Source organism: Acinonyx jubatus, chromosome B3, assembly GCF_027475565.1.
Source record: "Acinonyx jubatus isolate Ajub_Pintada_27869175 chromosome B3, VMU_Ajub_asm_v1.0, whole genome shotgun sequence".
In the NCBI taxonomy this organism is placed as follows: domain Eukaryota; kingdom Metazoa; phylum Chordata; class Mammalia; order Carnivora; family Felidae; genus Acinonyx; species Acinonyx jubatus.
In genome coordinates this window covers 44,336,002-44,354,916 of record NC_069386.1, presented here as the reverse complement: position 1 = coordinate 44,354,916, position 18,915 = coordinate 44,336,002, and the positions used below count along the sequence as shown (strand labels likewise).

The 18,915-nt window shown below is 44.0% G+C and overlaps 1 protein-coding gene and 1 non-coding gene across 2 annotated transcripts; both read left to right on the top strand.

Annotated features, from left to right (window-relative positions):
* The first annotated feature begins 1,541 nt into the window (after positions 1 to 1,541).
* TRNAQ-UUG (transfer RNA glutamine (anticodon UUG)) lies at positions 1,542 to 1,626 on the top strand. Its single transcript has one exon. It is a non-coding gene; the product is annotated as a tRNA-Gln (tRNA).
* Positions 1,627 to 13,381: 11,755 nt separating this feature from the next.
* GCNT3 (glucosaminyl (N-acetyl) transferase 3, mucin type) lies at positions 13,382 to 16,247 on the top strand. The gene has a single exon (XM_027067385.2). The coding sequence runs from the start codon at positions 13,382 to 13,384 to the stop codon at positions 14,696 to 14,698; it is 1,317 nt and encodes a 438-aa protein (XP_026923186.1). The 3' UTR covers positions 14,699 to 16,247.
* Positions 16,248 to 18,915: the final 2,668 nt, after the last annotated feature.

Below are 18,915 nucleotides of genomic sequence, written 5' to 3'. Positions count from 1 at the left end.
CTGTAGATGATCATAATTTGTTTTCTGACTTTAGGAATATTTATTTTGGGGCCGGTAAATATTTATCTAGCATGACAGACATAGTGGTTGGGTGCTTTTATGATACCTGCAGATGAGGGAGTTGACAAAATCAGCTGCCCTCTGTCCTGGGAGTAGTGAATGGTGCTTTCCGAGGCAGTATCTTTGAATCAAGAAAACCTGGGAGTTAAGTCTGAAGGAGCCTGATGGCTGAGTGAAGGTGACTGGATTTTATTCTCTAAGCCCATGCAAAGGGAAGTTCCTGGGGATTTGTTTTTAGCAGGGAGTTACATGGGGCAGAGTTGTGCTTCAGGGAGAGGATCTGAAGGCAGGCGAAGCTGTACCGGGGGCAGAGGAATAAGAGGCTGTGGCTGCAGAGAGCCTGACTCACGGTAAGAAAGGACAAGGATGGAGAGCTAATCAAGGAGGAATCCAAGGGCCTTGGCAATCCGCTGAAAGACAGTTTTGCTCACTGTTGTCTCTGTGCTCAGCGCCCAGCAATAATCAGTAATTGCTCCAGACGTGCTTTACTGAACGCGTCAATTCATGTAGGTGGGAAGGAAAGAGGAAGAGCCTGAGATGTAATTGAAAAGCCTGGCCTGGGTGCCTCAGGGGACAGTGGTGTTGGCAGAGGTTTGGAACTAGAGGGCTGGAGCAGGAACGGGAGGGAAGGTGGTGGATTCGGAGGGGGGCGACTGGTGTGGCCGTCGGCCCCTCTCTCCTCCCTGTGCTGTCCTTCCTGTGACCTGTACGTCTGTCACTTCTGTCTGCTTCCCCAAGTTCTATCATAGCATCTTTTTTGTGTTTGGGAGGGGGGGTTGTTTAAGAAATGTATGGGTCCTTTCATGCTCCCTGGAAAAATCCTATCATCTTTGGACAGAAACTACCTTGGGAGCTCAAGAAGACCAGATGCTCAGTAAATGGGGAGAGGCGTTGTGTTCAAGTGATTTTTTTTCTCATGTTCCTCAGGTTAAGGAGAAAACTTTAAAAAAATTCTTGGGTGAAATACTTGTAAAAAGAACTCTACCTTCCTTTGAAAGCAGATGGTTGACGTTACTGGTAATATAAATTACTTAAAACGTGTGAATAAGAAAAAACAATGGGCAACATACTCTCGCGATGATGACAGAGTCCTCTGAGGGCATTCTTTAACAAGACCATCCACGGGTGATTGTCTAGGGCAGAGCTTCTCACCCTTTACACTGTTGATATTTGGGGCAGGATGATTTCTTATTTCGGAGTCTGTCCTGTGCCCTTCAGGGCCTCGACTTGCAAGATGCTAACCACCCCAGCTCCCAGAGTTGCTGAGTTGTGACCAAAAAAGGTCTCCACATAATACCAAATGTCCCCTGGAAGGCAAAAGCTCTCCTGGTTGAGAACCACTAATTTAGAAAAACAAGTATTTGTTTGGCTTCCCTATTTCCTATTAGTTAAGGTCTCAGACTCCGTGAATTTCCCTGGTATTTCCAGGTCTTTTCTGTAGAGAGGCAAATAATTTCTGTTCACTAAATGATCCTAGGGCCGCCTGGGTGGTTCAGTTGGTTAAGCGTCTGACTTTGGCTCAGGTCATGATCTCAGGGTTCGTGGGTTCAAGCCCCACCTCGGGCTTTGTGCTGACAGCTCAGAGCCTGCAGCCTGCTTCAGATTCTGTGTCTCCCTCTCTCTGTGCCTCCTCCACTCGTGCTCCGTGTGTCTGTCTGTCTGTCTCTCAAAAATAAATAATAAAACATGAAAAAAATTAAAAAAGAGAGATCCCAAATGTTATGATTTTTGTATCACCTTGGAGTGTTGACCAGTTTTGTATCTAAACTAGAAACTTTATTCTAACATTGCTTTATAAATGTCTACAAATCGTTTCTCAAGATGCTCTTTGAGCCAGATGTACCTTCTTCCTTCTCCTCTGTCTTAGATGATCTAATTGAGTAAGATTTTGGTGCCTGTTCGGTGTATACTTGTGGAGAGTCCTATTTTTAGCTTTTATGAAAGTTATTCAAAGTTTTCAAGTTGTGTGAAAGCGATCGACTTTTCCTTTCCTGGCTGGTGTGACCTGGGGTCACCATCGTGAACTTCAGGTCCGAAGGCTGCTAGTTTTCAGATTTGGTTTTCAGGTCTCCTCAGATCTATCTCTGTGATACTTTAAAATTTTTCCTGTCTCTGTCTATTCTGTCTTCTTATCCCCATTGTCACCGACATGGCTAGGCCCTTTTCATTTGCACATGGACTTCTCTTCCCAGAATCCTCCCAGCTGGCCCCTCACTTCTAGTCCTTTCCTCCTTCCTTCCTCCTTTGGGGAGCTCTGCTGTCAGATAAGGATTCTTGAACCTTCCAGGCATGCTGCTCCCAAGACAAAGAGGCCAAGGAGCAGGATCAGAGAAGTTCTGTGTTGAAAGAGCTGGTCTTCCAGATTCAGGGGTACGGGTTTAGGGTTCAGGCTTAGGGTTAGAGTTTCAACACAGTGAGGAAACTGAGGCCTAGAGAAGCCAAGTAGCTGTAAAGTCACACAGTGAGGGAGAGGAATATTTTGTTACAGAGGTTGGTAATCAGTTTGAATGCGCCCTGGACAGTCCCTGGAAGTTGACTTGATGCATAAACCCCGGATATCACCCTGTTCCCCATTTGTTTCCATTGGAAAGGACAGAGCAGAAAATGGTTCCATTAATGGGTATGGAGAATGGGGTGCCAATTAATCCAAGCTTTTCTGGCCTCCATCACCATCTTCTATGTATGTGTTTATTTGGGGATTAGTCCCCTGTCTGCTTTAACCCCACAGAGGCCTGCCTTCCTTATTCTGCCACTCATCTAACTGTATAGCAGGTTCTTCCTGATGCTTCCGCACTGGGCTCCGTTTGCCTGTCACTGTGTGTTTCTGCTAGCCCTCTGGACTCGCCAGGTACTTCTGTCTCCCTTCACAAATACCAGCTTCTAACCTCTCCTGCTTTTTGGCTTTTTCACAGAACCAACACGTGAGTAAGTCCCTTAGTTAAAAAAAATTTTTCCCACGAGTATAAGCGGATCAGGTTGGTTGTTAGACCCGCTCTATCTCTGCATGATGGCACGGATGACACGGATGTATGGCATTATGGATGGGAGCTTGACCAGCTCATGAGAACACACGCTTCCCCCACGACCTGAAGGTAGGGTGTGCCCATGGACACTTTCATAAGCCACACGGTAAAAGGGAAGAGTATCCCCTGCTTTCCCAAAGTTTCTGTGAAGCCACTTCGCTTTTTGGAAAGACCTACGTTAGTAGAGTAGCAGCTTTTTATTTTTTTAATTAATTTTTTTAGCAAAAGCGAAACTCCCCTTTGGATTTAACGGATGCTAACGTCAGTCTTTTGTGAAAGTGAAGTGAATGTAGTCTGAGGGAAGCAGGGGATCCCTGCATCTTACTTAAATAGCACCTGAAGTGTATGGATTCTGCCACTCAGAGCATGGCCAAGATAACTGTGCGGTCCTAGCATAATCATTGCCTCCCCTACATCAAAATATATCCCCGATGGCTCCAAAATTTAAATGTAAAAAGCCCCTAAAAATTATTAAACGCAAATGTGAGTGAATATTTGTATGACCCTGGAGTAGAAATGGGCTTTCTGTTCCATTCATTACATGAATCTCCAAAGGCAAAAGGAAAAAATAGAGAAGTTTGACCGTATCAAATAATCGTGAGTTTCTGTGTATCGAGTGTTAAGCCTAGGAAAGAGCCCCATAAAACCTAGTCAAACAACGCACTGGGATGACATAGCCACAGAAACTGAACGAAGAGTACATAACTGATAAATTCAGAGCTATGTTTTTTTAAGTTTATTTACTTTTGGGAGAGAGAGAGAGAGTATGCAAGAGAGCAGGGTAGGTGCAGAGAGAGAATCCCAAGGAGGTTCTGAGCTGCCAGCCCAGGGTCCGATGCAGGGCTTGAACTCACAAACCGAGAGATCATGACCTGAGCCGAAATCGCCAGTTGGACGCCTAAACCACCTAAGCCACCCAGGTGCCCCTAAATTCAGAGCTCTTACAAAATTAATAATAAGTAGTAAATAGTGTAACATAAAAATGGACAGAAAAACATTAGTGGGAAAGAAATTGAAGAAGAAATGCAAATGGCCACAAATATATGAAAAGGGGCTCAAGTTGACTACTAATAAAAGAAATACAGATGAAAACCATAGTGGGATATCACTTTTCATCTATCAGTTGTGGAAAAGACAAAAACCAAAGATAATGCCAGGTGATGGCAACGGAGAAAAAAGTATTTTTGTGGTAAATGAAGAAAATCCTGTGGGTGGTGCCAATTAAATATTTAATTTATTTTTAAATGTTTATTTTGAGAGAGAGCACATACATGCACAGGAGGAGCAGAGAGAGAGAGAAAATCCCAAGCAGGCTCTTTACTGTCAGCTCAGAGCTCAACGTGAGATTCGATCTCATGAACTACGAGATCATATCCTGAGCTGTAATCAAGAGTTGGACACTTAGCCAACTGAGCCACCCAGGCACCCCAAGAGAGTAGTGTTTGTTTTGTTTCCCAAGATGATTCTAAAATAGCTTTTAAAAACTCTAAAAATCCATAATACATGTGAATTCTCGATAAATTGGAAAACTGATGAGACGAACAGATAAAGAAGATGTGGTATGTATACACAATGGAATATTACTCAGCCATAAAAATGAAACCTTGACATTTGCAATGATGTGGATGGAGCTAGAGAGTATAATGCTAAGTGAAATAAGTCAGAGAAAGGCCCTATGATTTCATTCATATGTGGAATTTAAGAAACAAAACAGATGAACATGGGAAAAGAAGCAAGCCAAGAAACAAGGTCATAACTATAGAGAATAATCTGATGGGTGTGGTGGGTGAAAGAGGTGATTGGAATTAGGGAGTGCATGCGTTGTGGTAAGCACCAGGTATTGTATGGAATTACTGAATCACTGTATTATATACCTGAAACTAATATTACATGGTGTGTTGACTAACTGGAATTTAGATGAAAACTTCGGGGGAGGGAGGCGGGGAACCAAAACTGATGAAACAAAAAAGAGAAACTGAAAACCGGCAGTGATCACACAACCAAGAATACTGTGGTTAATGTTGGGTGCATTCTTTTCCAGACTTCTCACCTGAACTGTGTTTTTCGTGCGAAACAAGAGATGCTGTGATAGTGTGGGGATGAGGGAGGCGGTGATAGGATGGGAATTAGAGCTCCTGTATACTCTACAGCCTTCAGACTACCTTCTCTTGACTCCCCTGAAACATGTGACTTTTTCATACCTATGATTTGAAATGTCCCTCAGTTAAGAAACAGCTTCTGTGTGGGTTAGGAATTTGTGAATGACGGCTCATATCAGACCTGAAAAAGTAGTGAGTAAAGAAGGTATCTCTCTCGCTTTTATTAATGAAACCTAGAAGTAGGCAGTCAGTCCAGAACTGGTGAAATGGCTCCGTGGTATTACTTTCACCTCATGGCTTCCCCTTTCAATGTTGCCTCAAGATCCTAGATAGCTGCTGAAGCCCCAGCCATTAAATCTGCATTCATGAGTTCCCAAAGAAGGAAAGAAGGTCTTAGCCTCTCCTTTTTAAGGAGCTTTCCCATAAGTCCCATTTCTTACTTCAAATGATAGTTCTGTTTATGGTTTCCATATAGTTAAATCTGTTTTTTTTTTTTTAAATAATTTTCTGTTCTTGATATAATACTAAAAAGAAATTCCCAACTTAGGTATCATACATTTCCTGGATCTTTTGGAACTGTTTTTTCTTTTTAGATATAAATCTGAAATGTATGTTTATAGTGTTGGGGTTGTGATCTCCCTTTCTTTTCCCAAATGGCTGTTCTAAGGAGACATTTCCTTTAACCCATATTTGTTCATCCTGTGGCCACTGCCACTAGCCAAGACCCTTCTCTAGACATTGCAGGAGGCAGCCACACAAATTCTTACTCTTTTTTTTTCTTCTAGATTTCATTAAGACCCACACTTAATTGTTTGTGCCTGTATTTCTGACCATTCCCTTTTTTTGTTTCAACCTCTGGGCCTCTTTTAAAGCCAGCGTATATTCCTGCTTGTATTCCTACGTGGCATTACCATCTGTTTTCACATATTTCTCCCACACGAGACTATGAGCACCTTGAAAGTAGAGACTGTCTTAATCAACTTTGTAACTCTAGCATCTAAAACTTAGCCTCCTCCATCAACAACTGTTACGTGAGGTGAATGGATGAAGCACTGCCATGTCACTTACCATTTATTATTGGTTCCGTTTAGGTTACTTCCTAATGACACAATGGAAGGCATCTTTTTGTTTTTTTCACGTTTGTTTATTTTGAGAGAGTGAGTGAGAGTGAGTGGGGGAGGGGCAGAGAGAGAGGGAGAGAATCCCAAGCAGGCTTCTCACTGTCAGCACAGAGCCCAACACAGGGCTCTATTCCATGATCCGTGAGATCATGACCTGAGTGGAAATCAAGAGTCAGGCACCCAACTGACCGAGCCACCCAGGCACCCTGGGCGGGCACCTTAATCTCATTAAGTTGCTTCCAACTCTCTTTTTTGGTGTAGGCTATTTCTGAGAAGTTTCCTAAGCAAAATTAATCCCTTTTTAAAAAAAAAAAAAAACCATTGTTTTTTTTTTTTTAACATTTATTCATTTTCAAGAGACAGAGTGTGAGTGGGGGAGGGGTAGAGAGAAAGGGAGACATAGAATCTGAAGCAGGCTCCAGGCTCTGAGCTGTCAGCATAGAGCCTGACACGGGACCCAAACTCCTGGACTGCGAGATCATGACCTGAGCTGAAGTTGGGCTCTTAACCAACTGAACCACTCAGGCGTCCCAAAATTAATCCCTTAAATGCTGTTTGGATTTCAGTTAGTTTCAGCTTGGTGGCATTACGTTTTGGGGCATAGCTAACTTCAGGGAGTCTCTACCTGTTAATTCCAAGAACTACAATTGACGCTCGAACAATACAGGGAGTTAGAGGTGCTATCTCTCCCCATCACCCAGTCAAAAATCCATGTAAAACTTCTGACTCCCCCAAAACTTAATAGCCTATTGTCGACCAGAAGCCTTACCAATAACATAAGTCAATTAACACATATTTTATATGTTCGGTGTACTGGATTCTCATAATAAAGTAAGCTAGAGAAAACAAAATGTTACTGAGAAAATCATAAGGAGAAAATACAAATACTGTACTGTAAAAAAAAAAATCCACATAGAAGTGCACCCGCTTAGTTCCAAACTGTCTCGTTCGAGGGTCAGCTGCACCTGTAAACTCTAGTTCTAAGACACCGGTACTAAGAGGACCTTCCCTGGGACACCGAGGCAGTTATTCATTCGGGAAACATTTACAGTGAACCTATCATCTTCAGGTTGTCATGCTAGCTGCTGAGGCAGAGCTGAGTCATTCGTGGTCCCTGCCCTCAGAAGCTCATGACACCACAGTGAGGGCCAGTGCATTTGGACAGGCTTATGAGGTGAGGGAAGAGAAAACATGGCGGTGGCTGGCCTCTGGGTCTGTGGTACTGAGGAGCAGGTAGTCTGGCTTTGGTAGAAAGGGGGCTCCACTCAACGTTGGGGGGCTGAAGGGGAGAGTAAGCAAATAAGGCCTCCTGTACAATTCAGCAGATGATCTGCCTTGGGAATGTGAGCAGGAGGGAGCAAGCGGGATTGTATCTACTTGAGAAGATACCCTTCTTTCGTGCTTTGAGAATTTTCCGCTGCATTTAGTGAACAGATACATAGTGAATTCTATGCAGGGGGGGGGGGGGGGGGTGGTGTGTTCTTTTTTCTTTCTTGAATCTCTTTTCCCTTTTGCTCCAGTTCATGGGGAGTGTCCGCTGAGTGTGGGTTTCATCGAACAACCCTGAGTCGAGACAGAGTTGATTGTGTTGGGTCTTTTAACCACTTGTGTGTGGCCAGCTATCGTAGCCCCATCTTCCCCGAGATCCCACTGACCTAGAACAAACAATAGAAGCTCGAAGAACCTCCACCCCTTCTTCCTCAGAACCTTTAATTCCTTTCAAACCCCAGCTCCAGCCCATCCAGTAATACATTAACTGGCTTAATGCCTGTGTATCTGTTTTCACTTTCTGCCCCCTCTGAGTCATATTCTCTTCTCCTTTATTAGTCAGTGGGGTTGCCCTTGCTGTCTCTCTGCGGATAGCATTTCTCTTCTGAGCAGCCTTAGAATTCTAACATCTACCATGCTGGGTGCTGAGAGAGAAAGCACATGACTTCCTGGAGCTACCAGCCTAATGAAGACAAAGCAGATACTTCCCAGAGGTAAACATCACTATATAAAATAAGTAAAAGGGTGCATTTGCCAATTTGTTAATCCAGCTTAAAATGGTTGGATTCCTGATGCTTGGGGCCTCCTCTGACTTTATTTTCGGGGCTGGAGGGTCCCCAGAACGTCCCCTGAAGTTAATAATAAACTCCACTGGATTCTTCCAGATTCACTCTGATGAGCCCAGCTTAGTTTCTCTGTTCCCTATTGGTAGAACTTCTAGACCTTCCCACAAACATATAAAGATTTATAATCTAAAACTCAGGGGATGCAAGCCAAGCTATGCCCAGTGGGGAAGCTAAAGTTAGGAGGAGAGGAGTAAAGGGTTGAGGGCAGGAAGAGTTTGCTGCTTCAGGAACAGTAAAATAGGTATGGTTATTGTGGGAACTCAGACCTGTGTTGGACGCTTTTATACTTAGTGTCTGGTTTCATGTTGCTTTTAATTTTTGATAGCTGAGGGAGTGGCTTCATCATTTTCAGGGTTAAATACCTGGCTGTACTCCTGAACTCTAGGATACGTTTGCCTCCAGGCCCATCTGGCTCTGCCTTTATGTCTCAGAAGGGGTAAAAGAAACCTTAATGAAGGGCCTTGTCCTCCAGGTCCGGGTTCCTGCCTTGTGAACTGCCTGGTTCCCAGGCACGGGGGGCCCGGGCCCTTCCCCTCCCCCGTGCTCTACCTTCTCTTCATGACCCGCACAGACTTAAAGTATGGAACCCGCCACCATCCCGAGTGCCTGAGAGATCTCTGCAGGTTGCCTGGCTCACGATTGTCCCGTACCTCCAGCCATCCTGTCCCTCATCTGCACTTTCCCGGTATCAGCTATAGCTCATTCCTCATCTCTGTGGTGCCAATACTGACCATTCCAACTGAGCCTCTTCCAGGGCACAAAGGGACAATTTCAGGTCTTTCCCCTGGACTACCCATCTGGCCACATTACTACATCAACACTCCAGAGTTCAAGAATGCTATTTGTACCCTTCTTGAGCTATTTCTTGTGTAAAACAGGCCTTTGTGGGCTGGACCCGGAGCCTGCATAACCTTCGTCAAGGGGCTGCATATGCCAGCTTCTAAGTCAAGTTTTAAATACGTGTTACCTTGTTTAATCCTCACCACCATCCTATAAAATAGGTATTGGTGTTAGTCCCCCTTATACAAAGGAAGTCACTAAAGGGGCGCCTGGGTGGCTCAGTTGGTTGAGCGTCCAACTCTGGCTCAGATCATGGTCTCACACTCTTGGGAGTTTGAGCCCCATGTCGGGCTCTGTGCTGACAGCTCAGAGCCTGGAGCCTGCTTCAGATTCTGTGTCTCCCTCTCTCTCTGCCCCTCCCTCACTCACACTCTGTCTTTCTCTCAAAAATAAAACATTAAATTAAAAAAAAAAAAAAACTAAATAAACTCGCTAAAGCGTAGAGGAATTACAGAATTTGCCCATGACCGCACAGCTAGAAAGTGGCGGAGCCAGGGTTCAGACCTAGCTCTGACTTGGCAAAACCCAGGTGTGTCTGCGGCTACCACGTATTTCGTATTACTAATGTGTAAATTATCTCAACAAACTGTATCTCCAGTTTGTCAATGTCATACTAGCATATACTTAGCAAATGAGAGTGGATCCCTATTTTGATTACCTTAAAAATCAAATATTCAGAATATTTTCTTTTATTGAAAGAAATCTATATCTGTGGTATAACTTTTATGGGAAAGAAGGCAGGACTTTGAGCAGGCCATCCAAGAAAAGTCCTGAATAAAGAAATAGGAGGGTGGGGCACCTGGGTGGCTTGGTCAGCTGAGCGTCTGACTCTTGATTTCAGCTCAGGTCATGATCTCAAAGTTCATGAGTTTGAGGCCTGCAGGGGACTCTGCACTGACAGCGTGGAGCCGCTTGGGATTCATTCTCATTCTCTCTCCCTCCCTCCCTCCCTGTCTCAAAAAAAAAAAAAAAAAAATAAATAAATAATAACAACAGCAAAAAGAAATAGAGATGTTTGTAGAGATGTTTGTAGATACCAGAACAAGAGTTTATCATTTAATCATGTTTGCCTCAGAAATGTTACAGCTCAAAACAGAGCCACACAGACCCTGAATGATGGAAGCTGACAGAAGACAGAGCCAGTGGAGTGGGGCCATAAAAATGGGAGCACACATGACCCTATATGGCTCTTTTGCTATTGGCCTGTCTCCATCTATAGTCAGAAACAGGCAGAAGATGTCCCCCCAAAAGAAAAGACCTAAGTTCCCTAGGCTGTACTGGGGGCTCTGTAAACACTTCTTGGAGGAAGAAGGCAACTCTGACAGATCTTGCTTATGATGTTGTTGTTTTCAGATGAAGCCCATTTTTGGCATTGGCTAGGATTTCTGCTTTGCCTCTTCTGCTCCCTATTAAGCTCAGCCGACAGGGGGCGCCAGAGGGAGCCAATGAGGCCGGAGGCGGGATTTCCTGCTTGCTTCCGGTCTACTTCCTGCTTCTGTGAGCATTACCATGTCAACGCCCGTTTACTACTGGGCAGGGGCAGTCTCTTTATGTAACTGCACTGAATGTAGTTACAGTAATGGTGGACAAATACCTCAGCCACCTCAGGAGAGGTTGAGATCTCAGCCTGGGGGCCTCTTCTGAGGTCAGAGACCCCAGGGCCTACTGAGCGGGTGGTGCTCTTCCCATCTCAGAGGTCTGAGTTTTAGCTTGTTGGCACCCTTCTTCCCAAATTTTAAATGAAAACATTCCCAGATCTTCATTCCTCCAGCCTAGGAGTAGTAGCTACTTTCAGCAATTGCCACTTCCCAATTTAGGGTGGCCTGACACCCCTCCCTGTCCCCTACAGTTCTCTACTTAACTTTATATCTAGTTAAGTTATTTATATTAAATTGGCTCTTTCAAGTATTTGGCTAGGCATGCTGCTTTTGTAGGGTGGGGGGTGTGGGGAGGGAAGGGGACGTTGGGTACAGGAGAGAAACCGTGGCAATGCCAGCAGCTTCGAAGAAGGTGGTTTGCATGCTATATTACCCAAACCAGCTAGGGGGGCTCTCACTGAAGTCCAACCACCCATAGCGTTTCCATTCCTTAGACTGCCAAGACGCTAGACTCAGACATGAGTGAGTGAGGTCTACAGTCTGAAACCCTGTGGGTGTCTCTACAACTCACAGATTATTTATAATGGGATGACAGGCAAAAGGATTTTTTTTTTTTTTGAGCAGTTTCTATTTGAAGAATGAACTTTTTTTTTTTTTATAGAACTATTTTTAAAGGAAAAAAAAAGTATTTTATTGTTTTACTCTTGTAATGTTCACGGAACGAAAGAGAAGTGATATTTGGATTCCAGGCCAAAATAAGGCAGGGGCCTACCGATGTTGCTATGGTTCCTTGCTAAAAGGGGTGGGGGTGGGTGGGGAGCTTTCAAGTTCTTGTGCCAGCGTTGACAGGTTTCTATGAATGGTTTTGTGGCAGGAGAGCATGGTTACAAACTGGACTATTCTGGTTGAAATACCTGCTTGCCTTCTCAGATATTGCCAGCATTTTTTTTTCTTGCCTTGTTCACCTCCTTGAATGCCTAGTGTTTGAGAATATGCTCCTGAATGATATATGTGAGCTAGCTCTCCCATCTGAGAGCAGGAAGCTGGAAGGTGACTGATAGAGCCACCTGCTGCTCTCTACTTAGCAGAGACCGAGGAGGAGCCTGAGACTGTTCCTGGACATCCTGTGAATATCAGAAAATATCTTGTGGAGGCATTAAAAGAAGGGGATATGGTGTTCACATTTGCTTCCATGGATTCCAACCAATCTTCCTTGGAAACAAACACATCTTGACAAGTGATCTTTCCTAAGCAAGGACAAAGGTATTAAAAAGGTGAGAATTTTCTTCATGTTTCATTTTTTCTTCCTCTTAGATTCCCATGAAAGTTATGACCAGGCAGGACACAATCTTACGCTTACAAAGAGGACAAAACAAGGGAAAACAGTCATTGTTGAGAGGGTTTGTCACATTTTGTTTCTCTCCTTTTAGAGTTTTTCCCCCCTAGATCATCTGGTTTTCTTCGATGGTACTCAGTACCCTGTACTGTATTATTTAAAAGATGGTTGTGGTTTGGAGGAAGAAGCATTAAGGCTTGTGGACAATAGCAAAACAAAATGAACAAACAAAAAAACTGGGGGAAAGGCGAGTGGGGAAGAGTCCCATATTTGCTTCTTAAAGCATATGTGACATTTGGCAAGTTATTTAGCTTTTATCTTCCTATTTAAAAAAGAGGCCTAATACTACTACAGCTCAGGTATGTTGTGAAGATGACCTGGGGCAATGTAAAAAAAAATATTTGTGGCCCACAGAAAGCACTCGTTAAATATTGTATATGCGTAGCTTTGTGTGCCTCTGTGTGTATATGTATTTTAAATTTGGATAGACTGAATTATCTACATGAATGATTACAATGCATTTGTTGGATCATATCCAATTTTTTTGTACTTGTTTAAGAACATTTTTTAAAAAGGGGGTGGCTAGATACCAAATCTAACCAATGAATTGTATGTAGTAAAAGTATCCTAATATGTAAATTGCCAAACAAGACCAAGAAGTGTACTTTTAAAAGGACTGAAATCTTTGGATTTCTAGAACAGACACTGAGAGTCTGAATTTCAGGGATTCTCTCTACACTGATTAGAAATTCTAGGCCCCAGATAAGAGCCCCATTTAGGAACAGGGTGGTCAAGGGTGGGGGAAGACTGAGGAATGAAGGGCGGGTGCAGATTTCCTCTTACTAATTAAACCTCAACGTCAACAGGTGCTCAGTTCTGCTTCCCTTTCTTTTTCTCTTGGAGGGGAGGTGGAGCCAGGCTGATCCCAGCACACATGGCCAGTTAGTCCAGTCAGGCTCTAGGCCCCCGCCAACAGGCCAGGTGTAAGAGATTCCTAGGCCGGTCTTTACTGAGGTTATTTGTCTAGTAAAGGAATGTATTTTTGCCATCACTTTGGAGTTGCACTTTTGATGTTCCTGTGAATACATTCAGGGTTAGTGTGTAATTGAAGGCGTTTTGTTCTGTCCAAGGATTCCATCCTCCTCCTCCGTCCTTGTGCCCAAACTCTACTGGTTTCTCATTCCGTGAGGATGATTTGGTGGAAGAAGATACAGTGGCAGCAGCGTTACCTGTGGGCCCTGGGCTGCTATATGCTGCTGGCCATTGTTGCTCTGAGGCTTTGTCTCAGATTGAAATGTGACTTTGATTCCCTGGATCTGAAGTCCAGAGATTTTCAGAGCCGGCACTGTAGAGACATCTTGTACAAGTCCCTGAAACTGCCAGCAAAGAGATCCATCAACTGTTCTCGGATCATCCAAGGGGACCAGCAGGCAGTGATTGAGGCTGTGCTGGACAACCTGGAGATCAAGAACAAGCGGAAGCCTTTCACAGACACTGACTACTTTAACATGACCAGAGACTGTGAGCACTTTAAGGCTGAAAGGAAGTTCATACGGTTCCCTCTGAGCCAAGAAGAGTCAGACTTCCCTATTGCCTACTCAATGGTGGTCCATGAGAAAATAGAAAACTTTGAAAGATTGCTCCGAGCTGTGTATGCCCCTCAGAACATATACTGCATCCACGTGGATGAGAAATCCCCAGAAACTTTCAAAGAGGCAGTCAAGGCAATTATTTCATGCTTCCCAAATGTCTTCATGGCCAGTAAGTTGGTTCGGGTGGTTTATGCCTCCTGGTCCAGGGTGCAGGCTGACCTGAATTGTATGGAAGACTTGCTCCAGAGCCCAGTGCCATGGAAATACTTACTAAATACATGTGGGACAGACTTTCCTATAAAGACCAATGCCGAGATGGTCCTGGCCCTCAAGATGTTGAATGGGAAGAACAGTATGGAGTCAGAAATACCTACTGAGTACAAAAAGACTCGCTGGAAATATCACTATGAGACAAAAGACACATTGTACGTAACCAACAAGATGAAGGATCCTCCCCCTGATAACATACCTATGTTCACAGGGAATGCCTATATTGTAGCTTCCCGAGACTTTGTCCGACATGTCTTAGAGAACCCCAAGTCCCGACAACTGATTGAATGGGTAAAAGACACCTATAGCCCTGATGAGCATCTATGGGCCACGCTTCAGCGTGCACCATGGATGCCTGGCTCTATTCCCTACCACTCCAAGTTTCACGTCTCAGATATGGCAGCCATTGCCAGGCTGGTCAAGTGGCAGGGCCATGAGGGAAACATCAGTATGGGGGCACCTTATGCACCTTGCTCTGGAATCCACCAGCGGTCTATCTGTATTTACGGGACTGGAGACCTGCATTGGATTCTTCAAAACCATCACCTCTTGGCCAACAAGTTTGACCCAAAGGTGGATGACAATGTTCTTCAGTGTTTAGAAGAGTACTTACGTCATAAGGCCATCTATGGGACTGAACTCTGAGATAAACTATAAGAGGATTGCTACCTGTGGGGCAAGAACATGTGGATACATACTTCAGATGGGCTGGGACAATGTGGGGTGGGAGACCAGGGCTCTGCAATCTGTGGCATCCCCAAGTTAGGGGGCTGCTATCGGAGTGTGGGTAAGTAGATCTGCCTTGCAACTTGCTGTCCTGGGTGAACACTCCTGGTGAGCATTCACCCACCCCACTCCTAAGAGCTCTCCCACTGACTTTGTCACAGAGTCAAAATAAGAAGCCGTTATTTGGGAGAGTAAGGAAGGGAAGTGTGGCAGGGGACCCTGGATTTCAGTTGAGTGCTTGCTGTCTGCTTTTCTACTCTATGCTGGTTCTAATAAATTCTAGGCTTGGTAGTGGGGGCGGGTGGGACTTTAATGAAAAGAGGGCCTTTTGTACTATTAACTTAAAAATAAACAGCTCTTTATTCAAAGCCCTACCTCTACTTTCGTCTAATAAGCCAGAAAAAAAAAGATACAAGTGTGAGACTTTTTCTCATAACTATTTGTGACATTTAAAATCCCTGGTGGCTGGCAACAGAATCTCCATTATTCCAAAGTTGATCATGGCTGAGTGTGTAAATAGCAGATTCAAAAGAATGTACAGGAACAGAGTGGATTCTTTGATTATTCAAAGCCCTCCTCATTTTGTTTACATTGCCAGATTCATGACTTCTCTGTAAGGGAAAAAGGGCGATCTGACCAGTGTGGTCACTCATATACTTACGGGACAATTACAGCACTAATTTTGCCAGCTTCACAGCCAAAGCTTAATGTTCCATAGCAAAGACAGCGTTTTAGGTAAGGCCCTCATATAATTTCTTGGCCAAACTGGAACACATTTTAGTGGGGGAGGGGTTGAGAGGGGCACCTGCTTGGCTCAGTCAGTTAAGCATCTGACTCTTGATCTCAGCTCAGGTCTTGATCTCAGGGTGGCGAGTTCAAGCCCTGTGTTAGGCTCCACGCTGCAAGTGAAGCCTACTTAAAAAAAAAAAAAATTGTGTTGGGAAACCAGAATGAACTAGGACTGTCTAGCTAAATCAGGAAGTCTGGGTATTCCAAGTTTAGGCCTCTTTAGTCAAAACTCTTATTTAGGTATGTGAATGGAAGGGTCACTATTTGTGGCTCTGTGGTTTATACATTTCCTTACAGGAAAACAATTGTGTATTCTCCCACACCTGCAGTAAATGTTACCCAATGAAAGATTCCTTTCTGAAGCTCCAGAGAGAGGTGACAGGCAATTGGAACGCAACTGGCTATTAGTCATAATCTTCTGTGATGGGAAAGGATATTATATAAAAAGATAGGCATGTCTTATACACAGAGCAACTGGTCTTCTGTGTACAATATGCTCTGGAAAAGGGATTTAGACACCAACTGGTGTAATGTGAATGATCCGATTAATGCGTGATGTCACTACTGTGTTTCTTCTTGGTTATGATTCGTTTAATCAAGTTTTCTCTCACAGTCAACCTTCCCTGCAACCCATGTACTCTGACATAGTTATCATTGTGTCTAACACAGTGAATTTTCTATTGGTAAGTTGTTATTTCTTGTAAGGGCCTACTCCTCTGGTGATGGGCATTGCCACCCCTCCTTACCTGTACTGTGATACTGAGTCCTCCTCAGCCTTGCTCTCAGCCCCACCACAGAGGTGACTGATGAATAGTTATGTACTCGGCAGATGAGCCCTGTGACGTCTGTTCCCAGCAGTGGTGACCATGGACCTCTCCACCTGCTACCCTTTGGGACTGTCCTTGTTCCTCCTCTGAGGGGGCTTGAAGGGGGGACCTGCTGCTGTGGGAAGTGGGCAGAAAATCTCCCATGTGTGCATGGGTTCTGAGAAAAGAATTCAGGTCTTTGGCCTCATAGTCAACTTCCTCTGTAAGTTTTCATGTGAAATAAATTGAAAAAGTTTAATATAAATTAAAAAGATAAAAGTGTGAACTTGTCATTTTGGGGGAAATAAGTTGTTGGACTTTTCCAAGCCCTGAAATTTTCTCTAGAAATATATTTAGGTGAATAGGAAGTGCTTTTTATTTAATAACATGCGGTCTTCATATCAGAAGGGTCAAAATTTGCCCTCATTTATTGAGTGTATTTTAGAAATCATATGATTAAACCAACATATCTGTTGGTTTTTTCCTTCCTTCTGAGTCATATCTGTTTCTTTAACCTTTCTTGGGACAAGAAAAATCATAAGTGAGTTGTGCAACAATGTTTGTATTACCTCTCAAGGTTTGAATATTTCCTCTTTTTGATTTGGTAAGCATTGTTTAATCACTATATTTTTATTGCATGCTCTGCCTATTGTAATCTTTGCTCTTGATTGAGGGAAAATTTAAGAAAGGAAGAAAAGGCAGTTGGTAACATTGTTTGGGAATAGCTGACCTGATTTGTTCAGGGGAGAGCAAGTATTTGCATTAAAAATGAAAAGGACAATTGAATGCATTGCCTTCAGTAAGTACCTTCATTAAACTGAAGATCCGTTCTTCTTTCTTCCATTTAGTCAGTCATTTATTACAAAGACAGTTAAGATGTGGTTCCCATCTCTTTGAAGCTTGAGTGTGTGACAGGGACTGACATAACTCCTATGTTCGTTCCGCAAATAGTAACTAAACTCTTACTATTTACTAGGCATTGTTCTTGACACCGGGGATATAGCAGTCAACAAGACAGAAATCCTCACGCTCCTGTTGTTACATACTAGCAGGAAACCGACAGCAGACAGATAAGTAATACATATGTGTATCGGAAGGAGATGGTGCTAGAGAGAAATTAAAGGAAGTGATAGAGACTGTAGGAGAGTGGGGTGGAGAGGGAGAGGGCTTAACACTGGTAAATACTGTGGTCAGGGAGGCCCTTAATGAAAAAGTGACATTTGAGTCCAGATCTGAAGAAGATGAAGGGATGATCCATGAGGATAAATGGGGGAAGAGCATTCTAGGCCAAGAGGAAAGAGTTGCAAGGCCTTGAAGCAGAAGCTCATCTTCCATGTTTGAGGAGCAGCAAGGAGGCTAGTGTCAATGGAGCAGAGGAAAGGTGGGGACAAAGAAGAGGTAACAGTACAAGGGAGAAGGGGTATGCTGTGAATGCCCTTGTAACCCGTAACACGGAAATTGTCTTTGCGTGAAATAGGTAGGACATGGAAGGTTTTGAGCAGAGGACTGACTTGATCTGGCCAGTGTTTCAATGGTGCACCAAGACCAGACTGGTTGGGAGGGAGGGGAAGCAGGAAGGCCAGTTAGGAGGTTCTGGCAATAATCGTGGCACTAGCAATAGTGGCTTAGGCCAGGGTTACAGAAGTAGAAATGGTGAGAGTGGTCCGATTCTAGAAATGCTTTGGCGGTTCTGTTTGAGGACCTGCTGACAGACTGATTTTGTTTAGGAGAGAAATGGTGGAGTCAAGAATGTCTCCGAGGGTTTTGTCCTGGTGAGGAGTCAGAAGGATAGAGTTTCCGTTAACCAAGACGGGAAACCTGTGAAAGAGTGGGTTTTTAGGGGCAGATCCGGAGTGTGATGTTGCACATAGAAAATTGGAGATGCCTGTTAGACATCTAGGTAGAAACGCTGGGAGACAGATGTGTCAGGAGCCTGAGTTCGGGAGAGAGGTCTGGGCTGGAGACATTTCGTTGGTGTTCCTCCACTTATGCAGTGTGTGCATGATGCTGCATATGAGCCCCAGAGGAGAAAACATGGATGGACACTAAGCCCCTGGATGAACTCTGGGGATCTCCAAAATGAGAGGCCAGAGATGTAAAGAGGAACCATATAAGAAAGTTGGAAAGGAGCAGCTAGTAGTGTGGTAGAGGGCAACATGGGTGCTCAGTATTCTGGAAGCCTGAAGGAGAAAGTGATCTGGGAAAGAGGGAGTTGATGATTAAGCCTAAAAACGGCGGAAAATCACGGAAGACGGCGGTGAAGAAGTGGCTACCGGGCTGAACAATGTGGAGGTGACCTGGATGAGAAGATCTGTGTTTGTGGAGAGTGGAGGTGAGAACATGACTGGAGTGGTTCAAAGAGGGTATTAGAACAAATCGGCATTCAGTGCATATAATCATTTGAGTTTTGCTCTAGCCCAAGAGAAGGGGAAAAAACTACAGCAACCGAAGGTTGAGAAGGTTGTCTTAGACAGTAGAAAAGTGATAGTATGTCTGTAGGTTGATGGGAAAAATCTAGTCGAGAGAAAAGGTGTGGGAATG

Coding starts and splice junctions, on each gene's coding strand:
- GCNT3 (XM_027067385.2), top strand. CDS start 13,382: ATGATTTGGTGGAAGAAGATACAGTGGCAGCAGCGTTACCTGTGGGCC.